Raw genomic sequence first — 16239 nt, forward strand, 5'->3', positions numbered from 1 at the left:
TTTTTAATTATTACCAATCACATCCAAGCAATTTCTCCTCTGGTTTAACACATGTGCACCTATCTTCTAAAATATTTCTTTATGCCACAATTCATAAAAGAGTTTAGGCTGAAGCTAAATCCCCTGCACTAAATTAATAACTAATCACAGGAGATATTTATCATCTCAAGCTTCTTACATGAAAATTGTCAGAATTAATCACCTTTCTCATATTTTCACTATTTACTAGGCTTCATTTATCATACTTCTAAAAAGTTTGGCAACAGTGGGTTATTTTAATTACTTTCCCTAGTTCTAGTCCTCGGATTTAAGAGCAGAAGAATCCATGAACCGGGAAAGAGAAAAACAGTGGCAATTTGATGACCAAAACCTAACTAGCCTCTGATACCCTGGTACCACTTTCTTGACCGTAAGCTTGTTGTGGGCAGGAAATCTGTCTATTGTTATACTGTACTCTCCCGAGCGCTTAGTACAGCGCTCTGCACACAATAAGAACTCAATAAATATGACAATGAATAAATAAGTGAATATTATCAAGATGATAGTACTACTTGAAAATTTGCAGGACTTGGTAATTCCTCCAAGTTTGAAGGTATTCCACCACAGCATTTACCACCAAGAATATTAAGCTGACCCATTTTGGGGAGCCAACTGATTTTTTCCTCCCTATAGTATTGGTACCATAATGCATTTTCTCCCATAGCGAGTAACTTAACAAGGGGATAGATGAAATAGGACAAAGGGCTTAATGCAGTGGAAGGGAACTGGCAGAATTCCTGAAGATAGAACAGCAGTTGCATTTCCACCTTATTATCCAGAGCCATAATGTCTTTTAATATGCTCTTCCCAAACTTCTTCAGACATCAACCTAACCAAGTTGTGAATGCTCAAAGTGATTTGGGGAGCATGGTTACAAAGGCCTCCATACACACACACACACACACACACACACGGCCCCGTCGGTGGCCCCAAAGCGGGGGTTGGACGGTGGCGGCCACTCTCTTAGCCCGCCTGAGAGCTCACCTCCTCCAGGAGGCCTTCCCACACTGAGCCCTTGCCCTACCTCCTTCCCCTCCCCACCGCCTCTGTACAGATGTTTGTACAGATTTATTACTCTGTTTTACTTGTACATATCTTCACTCTCTTAACCCTCCTGAGAGCTCAACTCCTCCAGGAGGCCTTCCCACACTGAGCCCTCGCCCTACCTCCTTCCCCTCCCCATTGCCCCTGTATAGATGTTTGTACACATTTATTACTCTTATACAGATTTGCTATTCTATTTAGTTTGTTAATGATGTGCATCTAGCTTTACTTCTATTCATTCTGATGACACCTGTTCATATGTTTTGTTGTCTATCTCCCCCTACTAGACTGTGAGCCCGTCATTGGGTAGGGACCGTCTCTAGATGTTGCCGACTTGTACTTCCCAAGCGCTTAGTAAAGTGCTCTGCACACAGTAAGTGCTCAATAAATACGATTGAATGAATGAATGAATGAATAAGGCAAGAAAGACAACTAGCGAAGAAGGTAGATGGGCAGAGAAAGGGAGAAATGAAAAGGGTAGAAGAAAGAGGGGGACAGAGGAAGAGGGGCAAAAAGAGAGAGACAATGGGGAGAGTGGAAAAGGAAGGGAAAGAGAAAAGGAAAGAAATAAGGGGAATGAGAGGAGAGGAAGGGGGAGAGGTAGAAAAAGAAGTGAAAGATAGGAGGAGAGGAAGACGAAATGAGGCACAGAGAAGTGAAGCAACTCGCCCGAGGCCACACAGTAAACAAGTGGCACAGCCAGGATTAGAACCCAGGCCCTTCTGACTCCCAGGCCTGGCCTCTTTCCACTAGACCATGCCACTTGACCCATGTGAATAAGCACACAGTGGTTCCTTCTGACCCCGGATGCCATTCAATGAATCCTGATGCCGGATATCAGAAGAATGACCCCTAATTCTTCTGGAACATTCTATCCCAAATGTGTAATGAAAACACAGCTCCTGGGAGAACAGAGTGAACAGTGAAAATTACAAGACCTAGCCTCTGCTGTGACAAAGCTCACAATCTCTAATTTGAGAGGGCTGGGAGTAAGGGAGTCAGGTATTTTTCCAGAGCTATGAAGTCTATGAAAGAGAAATGATAGTCAAGACTCAGTCCTGAGATGAAGAACCTGTGTGAGGAAATTGAATATTTGTGGATTTGTTAAGGGCTAACTATACGCCAAGCATTCTAAGCACCGGGGTAGAACCAAGAAAATCAGGTTGGACACAGACCCTGTTCCACATGGGGCTCACAGTCTAAGTAATGGTGATGGTATTTGTTAAGCGCTTATTATGTGCCAAGCACTGTTCTAAGCACTGGAGTGAGAACAGGAATCTAAGCCCCATTTTACAGGTGAAGAAACTGAAGCACAGATAAGTGACAGCAGGCAGGTGGCAGATATCTGCACAGTGTCACTTGCACTCTCTGTCCATGCCAGTAGTGTTCCTGCAGGGGTTTGGAGTGCAACGATCAAGCACGTGGGTAGAGGTGCAGCCCATTGCAAAGTGCACGCATGGGCCTTTTCTGGATAGAGCCCATTTACAGCCCAAATGACAGCAGCGTAGTAGTTGTATTGTCTCTGCTGTCCACATTAGCCACATTATTTCTCTGGATTCCTGTTGGAATTGTCCATCCCGCGCAACACCTGAGGTGGTTCCGTGGTTAGGAACCTTCTACCATGGATGGCCAAGCTCCAAATGGTATTCCCCTACTTCCCGATCGGGGACTAGAATCAAGCTCTCCCAATTCTCAGAGCAGCGTTCTTCCCTCTGGCATAAGATAACACACCAGTACAAACACAGCACTTCAGAAACAGTTCAGACAGTTCATAGCCTTTCAAGGTCACACTGCCTGCCAAGGGTCTACTATATGCCATGATGTCAGTAATGGCATTAGAGTATTTCCTATGAATGTAAATGTGTTTAATTAAGCTAATGTGGGACGGTGCCAGTCCTTTCAATACTGGTTAGATACAGAGTCTGTCATGTGGAAAACTACAGGATGTCTCAACACCTCTACGTGCACAAAGATTTTAGATCTCCACTTATTCGTACAGGCTACGTACCACCCAGCAAGCACCCTTGGAAGGGCTGAACACGGTGTGGGGCACTGAGCAGATGGGATATCAAGAGAGTGAGACTAAGGGGGCAAGGGAGAGATAAAGGGAGGAAGAGGGAAAAGGGGGGATTGGAAAAATGGAACAAGGAGAAGAAAGAGGAAAGGAAGGTGAGGAGGAAATGAAAGTTGAAGGGGGGGGGAGGAAGATGAAGATAAGGGAACTAGAGGGTGGGCATGGGAGTCAGAAGGACCTAGATTCTAATCCTGGCTCTGCCACTTGTCTGCTGTGTGACCTTGGACAATCCACTTCACTTCTGTGGGCCTCAGTTACCTCATCTGTAAAGTGAGGATTAAGACTGTGGGCCCCATGTGGGGCATGGACTGAGTCCAACCTGATTACATGTATCTACCCCATTCAATGCTCAGTATAGTGCCTGGCACATAGTAAGCATTTAAATAGTATATTAAAAAAAATAAAAACTTGCAACTGATTAATCAATGGCATGTACTGAGTTGAGTGCACACTATGTGCAGAGCATTGTACTAAGCTCTTAGGAGAGTACAAGTTGGTAGACACATTCCCTAAAACCCAACAAGGTCACAGCCTAGGTATCTTCTTTTCTACTCTGCCAATGACCTTGAACAGTAAGTCAGTCAATCATATGTATTGAGCACTTACCGTGTGCAGAGCACTGTACTAAGAGCTTAGGAGAGTACACTATAACAAACACATTCCCCACCCACAATGAGTTTAAAGTCAAGAGAGGGAGATAGGCATTACTATAAATAAGTTACAGAAATTTAAGTGCTCAGTAAATAAGAATGACTGACTTGACAAGGGCTTTGAAAATGGAGAGGGTAATATACTTATTGAGAGACTGACATTTAGCTCTCAAATCTTTTTGGACCAGGGAGTGTTCAGACACCTCTGAGATGTAGCCTGGTCTAGTGAAAAGAGCATAGGCCCTGGAGTCAGAGGACCAAGCTTCTAATCCTGGCTCTGTCACTCACCTGAAGACTCTGAGGTCATCTCTAGACCATAAGCTTGTTGTCTACCAACTCTGTTGTATTGTACTCTCCCAAGTGCTTAGTACAATGTGGCTTAGTGGAAAGAGCCTGGGCTTGGGAGTCAGAGGTCACGGGTTCTAATCCCGTCTCTGCCACTTGTCCACTGTGTGACCTAAGGCAAGTCACTTCACTTCTCTGCGCCTCAGTTACCTCATCTGTAAAATGGTGTTTAAGACTGTGAGCCCCATGTGGGACAACCTGATCACCTTGAATCCCACCCAGCACTTAGAACAGTGCTTGGCACACAGTAAGCACTTAACACATGCCATTATTATTATCATCAAATATTCTCCTTCATTTGTTCTAAATCAATTTTCAGGAAATCAAACATCCAAAATGCACTTCTTTTATGCTTACGTCGAATCATATTTAAAATGAGGATGCTTACAGATTTTTTAAAAAATGACAATGCATTTTATCAGCTATAAACAACTGAGCAAGTTGTATATAAATACATATGTATTCCCAGTATATATAACCTGTAAATTTGTAGTGACTAAAGGAGAGCTCAGGAAAAAAAAAACCAAAACCAGACAGGTTCATTAGTAATTCTGAACAGGTAGTTTCTGGTACTCTTCGGAGAGACACTGCAGACACCCTAGTCCATGTTTTACAAATTTGAAACAATAAAGAAAAAGCACTGGTACCCTACTGTCCCCTGCTTCTTCTGTCAGATTAAGTAAAATGAATATGTATATCCATGTACTGTAAAATTTCCCACTGTGTGGAAATGTCCTCTGAGTGTTAAAAAGGTAGGTATATATGTATTTGATGTGTATTAACATGAATACATTAAAAAACTAAATAAGAATATACAAATATCTCAATAGGTTGCTTATATTCACTAAAATGCATCAGTTCCCAGATAAAGGTCGAGAATTCGGCTTATCAAGGCTATTCAAATTTCATTATGGATAATGCACAGAAAAAGTGGTAAATGAATATTACTACGATAGGGACTAATGAAACTAATCTGGAATAAAACATCCAAAGGACTATGTGGCTCTGGCTTTAACTCAGTGTCTCGGTCAACTGGCAGTAAGTACATATTTTCATGACTACTGTATTAAGATCACTAGTTGGTAAAAGCCTTCCCCACATCTTCAGGAAAAAAATATGAGGTGGGATAAAGTGTTGTCAACTATTTTTTTCTATGACTGTAGTCTTCCTGCTACTTTAGACCGTAACCTCTTTGAGGAGGTGAATGTTGGGGTTGATTTTCACTACATTTTTTCCCAAGTGCACAGAATTGGCACAGTTTAGTGTTCTTACCAATGCTGGTGACAGGCTTGGCAATGAATGTTCCATACAGGCATACCACATAATGCTATCCTCATTCATTCATTCAAGCGCATTTATTGAGCACTTACTGTGTGCAGAGCACTGTACTAAGCACTTGGGAAGTACAAGTTGGCAACATATAGAGACGGTCCCAACCCACCAACAACGGGCTCACAGTCTAGAAGGATCCTCATAAGTTTCTCTGTAAGGAGGCTGCATCATGGGATAGGTTTTCCTATATCCTTATATGTAATAATAATAATTGTGGTATTTGTTAAGTGCTTGCTACGTGCCAGACACTGTATCTAAGCGCTGGGGTGGATACCAGCAAATCAGGTTGGACACAGTCCCTGTCCCATGTGGGGCACACAGTCTCAATCCCCATTCTACAGATGAGGTAACGGAGGCATAGAGAAGTGAAGTGACTTGCCCAAGGGCACACAGCAGACAAATGGCAGAGCTGGGATTAGAATCTACGACCTTCTGACTCCTGGATCCATGCTCTATCCACTAAGCAATGCTGCTTCCCATAATTCCTTCTGGAATCATCCCTGACATGTTAAGAGGCTCCTTTATAAATTCATTCCCACCACCCTCCCCTCTTCCTTTCCTATCCTCCTGTTCCAAGGACTTTCCTGACCCCTGAATCATGAACTCAATGCCCTACCCCATCCTTTCCCCCACCCCAGCGCGTCAGTATTTTTTTGCTTTGAACTTTGTGCATAGCAACAATCACTGCTGCCAGCTCAGCAGCACATGGCCATATTGCCCCTCCCTTCCCTACATTCCATCCTCAGGCAGGAAGAAGGAAAAGAGGAAAGTGAGAGAGGGCACTACATAACTGGCCACTGGGCCCACAGCAACATCCTATTCCCCTGAAACTTGGATCATACATCCAGTTGCCTGTATAACCTGCTTGCTTTGGACTTGCCTATTTTAATCACAGACTGCATGACATAAAATCCGTTATACTTGCACATAGCTTCACAGATTTGTCAGCCTACACACATTTTCACTACTTGAAAATATTGCAGGTTGCAGAAATATTTGAAACATTTTCACATTTTCATTCTCCCCTTGGTGAAAGCTCATTCCACTGCAGTCTGCAGCTGATGAAAAGATGCCTAACGTGGGATTTTATTATTCTTAATAGATAAACATCAGATACTACAATTAAAACCCCCTCAAAGTCCTTTGGGAAGCACATCACCTCCAGGAGCCCTTCCCCGATTAAATTTTCATCTCCCTTCCAAATGTCACTTCAACACTTCTGTATCATCTATGCACTCAGTACTAAGTACTCAACCCTCCTACATGCACACCTTAGAATGAATATCTATATCTTACTCCATTACTTCCTCCTAATTTTACACTTTAGTGTATCTCCTCCACTCATAGTGAGCTCCTTGAGGGCAGCGATCATGTCAGTTTACTAACTGTATTGTGCCCAAGCCCTATGAACAATAGGCACTCAATAATCAATCGTATTTATTGAGCGATTACTATGTGCAGAGCATTCATTCAATCATAATTATTGAGCACTTACTATGTGCAGAGCACTGTACTATGTGCTTGGGAGAGTACGCTATAACCGAGTTGGTAGATACTTTCCCTGCCCAAAGTTACAGTCTGTAGATACTATTGATTGAATATTGCAGAGCAAAAATACACTTTCACAGAATCTGAATCAAGGTAAATTACAATCAATATTACCAGCTTACTGCCTGAACGTTTTACTCCTTCCCAAGCACATATTTAGGCATCTGGAGTTCTAGCCACCCAATTATTTGCAAGGCTGCCTTACACAAAATTGCGAAACAATGAAGGCAGGACTCCACGGTAACCATGGTGTAAGCATTAAAAAGAGCATCTTCGACTCTCGGTGTGAGTCTTGTCACTTCTAATTGTATAGTCTTTCACTGGAAAAGGCTGTTCACTTGTGGCACCCAATATTACAAGGTAAAAAAAGTATTCCTCATCCAGATTTCTTGACTTTAATATAGAAGAAAAATATTCTCCAGCTTAAATTCAATTCTATGTCTGCTGGATTTAGTGGATAGGCTAGTTCCCTTTGGACAGTCTTTAAACTTCAGTCTCTAGGTGAATTAAGTAATATTAGGAGCTTGAAATGAAATACAATTCTAAGATGTGACATTCACAAGAGGATGGTAGATTATCTGCCTAGTACTTCAACACTTATGAATACAGTATATAGCATAAGTTCACAAAAGCATTCTTGGAAATAAAACACAATGGACACTCAGCAAATACTTTATACCACCACCACCACCTGCTCAAATCCTATCTGAACTTTATTTCTAAATGTCACCATTTTTTATTGAATCAACTGAAATTTGAAAGAAGAAACAGAATAAACACCCAGAGAAGATCAAAGAGTTATAAAAATCTTTATATAAAGCATCATTGAGTTTTACATAAGTCAGGGTGCTGTCAGTCTCCCTATACCAATTTACTCAAAAAAGAGCAGGAAATGCTCCATTAGCCTATAATGCCAACCTTTCTACTTGTCTGTCCACTAACGGCATTGAAAAAGGTGGCAAACAGCAATAATCGACATTAAAGAATGGCACCAATTTTCTAATCAGAGCATAAAGTGGTCCTAGGTGAAGTGACTAAATACAAATTACATTTCGATGAGCTCACTGCAAAAGAAACTACAGACCTCATTTAACTCCCTACACCTGTGAACACCTTTTCTCATCTTGACAAAATTAACTATTGAATAATAATTGTCTTAACATTAAAAATAATTCAAGTGTCTCATATATGCTTTCTAAATTTGAGAAAGGGGGAATTCATTTTTGCATAGTTCTGATTCCAGGGCACAGACTTAAAACATTGCTTTCTGAGAAAATGCAAAACCTATCGGAAACTCCTACATGCCAAAACCATGAATGCCCTGTACAGAAAAGCACTGGCCACAACAGTCTGAGAGCATACATTTCTGAAATTATAGAATGTGTCAACCACATTCTGATCCCTCTGCCCATCCGCCAAGCTAGCTCTCTTCCTCCCTTCAAGGCCCTACTGAGAGCTCACCTTCTCCAGGAGGCCTTCCCAGACTGAGCGCCCTCCTTCATCTCCCCCTCGTCTCCCTCTCCATCCCCCGTCTCACCTCCTTCCCTTCCCCATAGCACCTGTATATATGTATACATGTTTGTATATATTTATTACTCTATTTATTTTACTTGTACGTATCTATTCTATTTATTTTATTTTGTTAATATGTTTGGTTTTGTTCTCTGTCTCCCCCTTCTAGACTGTGAGCCCACTGTTGGGTAGGGACTGTCTCTATATGTTCCCAACTTGTACTTCCCAAGCGCTTAGTACAGTGCTCTGCACACAGTAAGTGCTCAACAAATACGAATGATTAATTGATTGATTGAAACTCTCCTCTTTCCTACTAAAATGTAAAGCGTGTATTGAAAACTTATCAAAACAGTGCCACAGTTATAACCATTAATGGAATAACTAAGGCAACCTATAGCATTATATTAATGTTTTCAGATTTTGGTTTCACTTGAGTACCTGTAGGTATGAATAGATTTCTAGCTATCTTGCTTTGGTTACAGATTTCTAAGAGTTGCTCAAAGAACGTGTGTGGATTTTGCTGCATTTCTGGTGGCTACTTAAGAAGAAATTCAACTGATATGTAAGGATACCTAATGTTCAAATAACTCACTCAAAGAGCTTGCCCTAAGCACTTACATAATTACATATTTGTAATTGCTTTTTAATGTAGGTCTTCCCATCTAGACTGTAAGCTCCTTGTGGGCAGGAGATATGCCTATCAAGAGAAGCAGCATAGTATAGTGGATAGAGCATGAGCCTGGGAGTCAGAAGGTCATGGGTTCTAATCCCAGCTCCACCACTTTTCTACTACATGACCTTGGGCAAGTTACTTCACTTCTCTGTGCCTCAGCTACCTTACCTGTAAAATGGGGATTGAGACTGTGAGTCCCACATGGGACAGGGATTGTGTCCAACTCAATTTGCTTGTATCTACCGCAGCACTTAGTACAGTGCCTGGCACATAGTAAGTGCTTGACAAATACCATCATTATTATAATTATCAATTGTTACACTGTACTCTTCCAAGCACTAGGTACAGTGCTCTGCACACAGGACGGGTTCAATAAATACAACTGATTGATGGTTAAGAGAAGTAAGAATTTCATTTCTCTTGTGAGGAAGAACGTACGTACTGGTAACAATCAATGGAAGGCCCACACACCAAAACACAATCCCCATTAACCATGGGCAGCTCAAGAGACAGAACATAGAATTAAGCCCCCCCCAAAAAAAATGACAACAAAGTTTGGAATAATGTGAAAAACTGAAAGAAGAAAACATGTAATAAAAGTTGAGATTAACTGCTCCACTCTTGAAACATTATTTGTTTTCTTCCCATTTCCTACCACCCCATGAGCTAGAGAGGAAAACTACATGACACTATGCAGTTTATACTCGAAAAGATACTCAAAGCAATTCCATTTTAAAGTACAGGTCCCCACAACCAGGACATACTGTGCCCTGAATCAAATTTATAAAGATCCTTGTTAACAAAACTGGATATAAACAAAAAAAGTTTACCAAACAAGGTTGAAGTATCAAATTTAGAAAACATTTAATTTGATCTTGAAAAGGTCCCTCAGGGTTCTCTTTTCATATGCCACCCACTAGATTTTACTTACTTTCAAGAGCAATGGTAAATGTCAAGTGATTAGACTACGTTACTGAATTCAAGTAAAGACTCTACGGCTTCAATCAGTGTTATGTATAGCGCATTTGTGTGGAGAGCACTGTACTAAGCACTTAGGAGAGTTCAATACAGTCAAGTTGGTTGCCATTATCCCTGCCCATAGAAGCTTACAATCTAGCTTAACAGTTCTTGAATCTAAGAACACAAGAAGTATTGAACAAAAAAAGTCCACGGATATCACATGCTTAGATTGAAATGATGGAAGTATAATGGATATAACTGTGTGATATCCTACAAAAAATTAAATTAGCTATATTAAATATGATCTCTGGAAATGAAAAATCAAACATGGGGGACAGCTGGCATAAAATGTACTGTGGGCATATTCTCTCAATCAGAGAAAAGAGTGGATTTTAAAATCTAAAAGCAACAACAAGACTGTTTCGTGTGAGGGTAATCCCTTAAATGTCAGCAATAATAAACCCCAATCCATTCAGAAAGCAATGCACTGTTTAGAGAAGCCGAGATGGAAAGATAAACCTTATGAAAAAGATAATGCCTTGTAGAGTTTCCAAAAGGCTCACAGTGGTTTCTTTGCTAACATAATCTTTGGAATGCTCACTACACTCCTAGAAAACAGGAGTTTTAAATTGTTTAAATTATTTAAAATTTTCTCCTATCAAGGAACAATCGGAGAAATGGAAAAGTAAGGTTTCTCTCATAGCACAGGCATTAATAGAATACATTATTTTCCAGATACCTGGTCTATAGCTTTGGCATTCAAAATTAAAAATATATCCGAAATCAGGCTTTGTACAAATAAATTTTTCTAGCACGTCCAATAGGAATAACTACAATGAAAAGAAAACAAATGACAATTTGTTCTTCCAGGATTCAGCACCATGGTCAATTAGGTATTTGATGAATGTTTTTTGGTCATTATTTAAGGTCTATTCTTTTCCTTATGATTGCTAGGCAATGGAAACCACTATTATATGCTTTTCAAGTTCAAAAATAGACTACAGTCTAGGTCAAGCATGATTACATCTCCAAAGAAAACAAATCAGGTGACATAACTATGAGAGATGTAAACACAATTAACACAAAAGAATATCAATAGAAAGAAAACCCAATATAAAGATTCTCACGAAAAACAAATGGTCAACAGTAGCCTCTGGAGATGAATGTGCCAATGCATTTCTATGTCCTTGGAATGAAAGATAACCAGTAAGGTAGGGACCGTCTCTATATGCTGCCGACTTGTACTTCCCAAGCGCTTAGTACAGTGCTCTGCACACAGTAAGTGCTCAATAAATGAGATTGAATGAATGAACCAGTACATCTGTATCAAGGGCTCAGATTATCATTGAGCTTGGTGTTAAGTACTAGATTTATATCACTATGATTAAAAATATTTCTTTGCCCAGCAACAGGGTGTATCAGGAACAATGAGCTACGCAATTTAGAAGATAGAGCTAAGTGACACATTACCAAATGTGTCATAAGAGTATGTTGTAGACTTAAAACCTTTAAACCCTTAAAATAACATTCTCACCTTAATTAAAATGCTTTTCCTCGATTAAAACATTTCGAATAAAAACATCAATACTTTCTACACCATATAATCTTAATAAAAACCAAATGACATCATAATTAAGAAGAACACATTTGATTGAAATAACATCAATGGATTGAGTTGAGTCATGAAACTGACAGCCAAGTGAAGTTGGCCTGCTTCATTCAGGGCTACTGTCATATACATACACACATACCTGAAGGTCAGCAAGGAAGATTTAAGACCCTTGTGCAACCTCGTTTTTAAGTAGAAGGACACAAGCCCTTAACAAAGCTCTTATCCTGAGGGTGCAATCATAATTTCCACACACTGTATACACAACTCAAAGGTTCATCACTGTCTTGTGTAAAATGATTTTGTGGAAAAAAGTCCTCCTCTTTTTCCACTTTAACGGTGTTACCCCTGTTTACTTTAATCCATTATATTACTTGACATATTATTTGAAAACCTTGAATTCCATTATTACTGAATATTTCATATTCTGTCTTAGCCCCACCATGTTACTATGCTCCCAAGTGGCTTAAGAAATGCTGTAGCAAAGCATGAAAGTGCCCATATGTTCTGGAGTATATTCGGGAATTTGGTTTTAGAAAAAACAGGTTCGCCATTGAAACATGCATTCTATTCTCTTTAGCAGGTTGCAGTAATACGGTATTCACACTGCTCGTCAGATCCTCGTAGGTGTATTAAATATTTAAAACGGCAAAATGAGATTATTTCGTGAATATCATTTGTCCGTACTAACGTAGAACAATATTTTATGGGGTCATTTAGGAATAAATGAGGCAAAGCCAAAATAAAAATCTTTCAAGAAAGTTTAATAAAACATTTAAAGCAATTAGAATTTATCCCAATTGGACCAAAAAAAGTGGAGTCGAAATTAGTTCGACATTTAAAAATTAGAATGAATCAATATTCTATTACTATAATTTTTTCCACTCAAATGCATTCTTATTTTAGCAGTGATGTAATATTTTAGTGATTAAGAGAAAAAGAATCGCAAGAAGTACATATGTACTTCTAAAAAAATTTTCACACTGACTATCTGTCCATCTAATCATCTTACAACCAGAACAAAAGTCTTTAAAAACTATATTTCTTTCCATTCTCATAACTAGAGTGTGATCATTTTAATATAACATTTATTTTAAAGGTTTTCTTTTTTTCATAGCATGGTGTGCTGAATAGCTAGAATTTAACAAACAATAGCTTCTATTTTGTCATAGGTTTTAGAGAAGCCTTTCCTCATTTATATGCTCACATCTTAATTAAAATATATAAGAAGCCACGCTTTTTGTGTGATTTGGATTTTTAGAACTAATTACATTTATGTAGAAATAGAAATGGGGAAGATATATGGGAAAGAACTCAAAACTGGATATTAAGGTTACCTGCTTGGATTCCTATGAAAATTATATTTTGTATAATATTTATACTGTCAATTAGTTCCATCTCCATGCCACTCAATATTCCAATGACTCAAATTACCCAAAGGAATCCGCTGATTCTTATGTACATGTGTACTTTTCCCAAATTCAGTCCAGGAAGCATTCACAATAAAATTTATTTTAACAAGACTCCTCCTGCACATCCTAATGCCAATTTCAAGAAAAATACAATGCTTATATTTGCTTCTAATGGAATACAGCACTAATTTAATATACCATATGTACACCAAAATCCATGTGCCAAGAAGGTTTTTCAAAATTTAAGCAAATCACTTTCAAAAACAGGAATGATACCTTCCCTTTTCTGGCAAGCTGTCATGCCTCATCATTGATTGTTAATGCTAAGCCTACTAGGTCAAATCTGGTTTTCTACAGTCAAGTATTTTTTTAAGATGTTACAATTGTTACCTGTCATTAATGATCCAGTTCAGACACAGATTGAGTGAAGTAAGATTCTTGCACCTCTTGACTATTTCCATTACGGTTTCATTATCCAGTTCAGTGATGTGACGCAAATCCAAGCTGGAAAGATTTTTTAGCTAATGAGACAGACAAGAGAGACAAGGCTGAACAGTTACATACATTCAGAATATTGTGACATGCTATGTTACCAAATTAGGATCTATAAACTATTGGAATCAAAATACAGTTTTGTTGCAAAATCAATTTGAACCTAAGACACTGCTCCCCTGAAAATCATGTTAAAAAAACTAAAATAATCCATCCCTAAATTAACTTCACCCTAGAACCTCTGAAAAATCTGTCATTTGTCTCTAGCCTCTGTGCAGTCACGTTACTGATCATTCAATCTTTACATTTCCTTTCTTTTCCTCTTTAACACCTTGAGGAGTTTTTTTTTTTTAAACTTGGATAATGGTCAGGGCTGAAGGTAGAGCTTAAGCATCAATAAATGAAGCATTCTAAAATCCTAACCGTGCCAGAGACCCACAAAGAATGAGAGAGGAAGATGGAGAGAGAGGGATAGAAAGGAAAATTCTCCAACACATAAAGGCAAAAAGAGAAAAGATCTTGTATTTGCTCTTCCTTCCACCTCTGCATTTGGTACTTACAAGAAGAAAGGAAAAAGAGAGAAGGAAAGGAAATGATCTCAGCTTCCCAAGTATTTGAATGCAACCATTTAATTTAGCTATTTAAAGATTTGCCTTTTTTGCGTGCTAAAAACGGCCTCCCCAAAAGTCTGTTTGATTTCATAGCAATGCAGAAATAATTATTTAACTGTATAAGAAATCAACGCAATTCTTTCTGCATTTTCCAAGCACAGAGGAAAACATAAGTTGGCACTATGCAGAGATCATCAGGGGCCCAGTATGAGGATGCAAGGAAAGTCCTTTGTAACTGGGTATATCAACTAAGACCTGAGAGCGTTCCTCAGCCTTAATAACTGCTTTAGCGGGCTGCTTTGGACTCTGAGCACCAGGGTTACTTGGGTTAATAACAATAATGATAATAACAAAACAGTAGTGGTTAAGCACTTACTATGTGCCAGGCACTCTACTAGGTGCTGGGCTGGATACAAGTCAGTTGGGTTGGACAACATCCATGTGCCATGTGGGGCTCACCGTCTTAATCCCCACTTTAATGAAGTGACTTGCCCATGGTCACACAGCAGACAAGTGGTCAGAGCCCAAAATTAGAACCCAGGTACTTCTAACTCCCAGGACCGTGCTCTGCCCATTAGACCATGCTGCTTCTTCAATTTCCAGCTTCTTGCATCCAATCCCCAATTCCCTTCAATCAGGCTATCCCAAGTATTTGTAGGAGGTCAAGCTTTTCCTGTGGGGTCAAGTTCTCCTACAGACCAGGAGCGACATTCTCTTCCATTCAGGAAAACACACTCTGTAATACACCACACATCAATGCTGCGTGCATTCACATAACTGCTCCATCACATTCTATCCAGGAAGACATGCATTGCCAGAAAACTTCTCTATTACTCCAGCACTGTTCTATTCAAAATATACGGTAGAAAGACATTTGGGAGGAGTGATGGTTTTAAAGTATTAAGGGCACCCTTTGAAGAAGCAGCAGCATGGCTTGCGGGCGAGAGCACACCTCTCGGAGCCAGAGAAATGCTAGTCCTGCTGCCTGCCTGCTGTGTGACCTTGGACAAGTCACTTAACTTCTCAGTGCCTCAGCAGCCCATCCATGAAATGGGAATTAAATATCTGCTCTTTCTCTTAGACAGAGAGTCCCATGTGGGCCAGGGTCTGTGTCCCAATTGATTTTTTTGTATCTGCCACAGCATTTACTATGGTGCTTGGCACATAGTAAGCACTTAACAAATACCACTCCTTTTATTGTATTATAAAACTACCATCTCTATGTGGACGATTGCCAAACTTACATCTACATCCCTGACCCCTATCCTTCTCTGCAGTCTCGCATTTCCTCCCCAGTTCAAGACACCTCTACTTGGATGTCCCATTGGCATCTCAAACTTACCATGTCCAAAACAGAACTCATCTTCCCACCCAAACCCTGCCTTCCCCAAGATTTTCCCATCACTGTGGGCAACACCCCCATCCTGTCTCAGAAGCCTGTGACCTTGACCTTGTCCTCTACTCATCTCTCATTCAACCCACATATTCAATGTCAGCAAATTCATTCATTCATTCAATCGTATTTATTGAGCGCTTACTGTGTTCAAAGCACTGTACTGAGCGCTTGAGAAGTACAAGTTGGCAACATATAGAGACAGTCCCTACCCAACAAATCCTGTCAGTTCAACCTTCAGACACCTACTACCGACTGATCTATCACCACCAATAATCAAGCTCCAGTGCTAGGTAAGAACAATAATAATGGTAGTAATGGTATTTGTGAAGCACTTACAATGTGCAAATCATTGTGCTAAACACTGAGGTTGACATTATGGCATTTGTTAAGTGCTTACTATGTGCCAAGCATTGTTCTAAGCTCTGAGGGAGATACAAGTTAATCAAGTCGGGCACAGTCCCTGTCCCACATGGGACTCAGTCTTAATCCTCATTTTACAGGTGAGGTAACAGACACCGATACCTTAAGTGACTTGCCCAAAT

The 16239-nt window shown here is 39.8% G+C and overlaps 1 protein-coding gene across 2 annotated transcripts in view; it reads right to left on the reverse strand.

Annotated features, from left to right (window-relative positions):
* FBXL17 (F-box and leucine rich repeat protein 17) overlaps positions 1-16239 on the reverse strand; it is a 415020-nt gene that overhangs the window by 273347 nt on the left and 125434 nt on the right. For both annotated transcript variants that reach the window (XM_038770404.1, XM_038770405.1), the window contains exon 6: positions 13589-13719. In XM_038770404.1, the coding sequence (XP_038626332.1) occupies positions 13589-13719 (131 nt within the window). The remainder of the gene's footprint in view (positions 1-13588; positions 13720-16239) is intronic.

This window comes from Tachyglossus aculeatus, chromosome X3 (genome assembly GCF_015852505.1).
Source record: "Tachyglossus aculeatus isolate mTacAcu1 chromosome X3, mTacAcu1.pri, whole genome shotgun sequence".
NCBI classification, from domain to species: domain Eukaryota; kingdom Metazoa; phylum Chordata; class Mammalia; order Monotremata; family Tachyglossidae; genus Tachyglossus; species Tachyglossus aculeatus.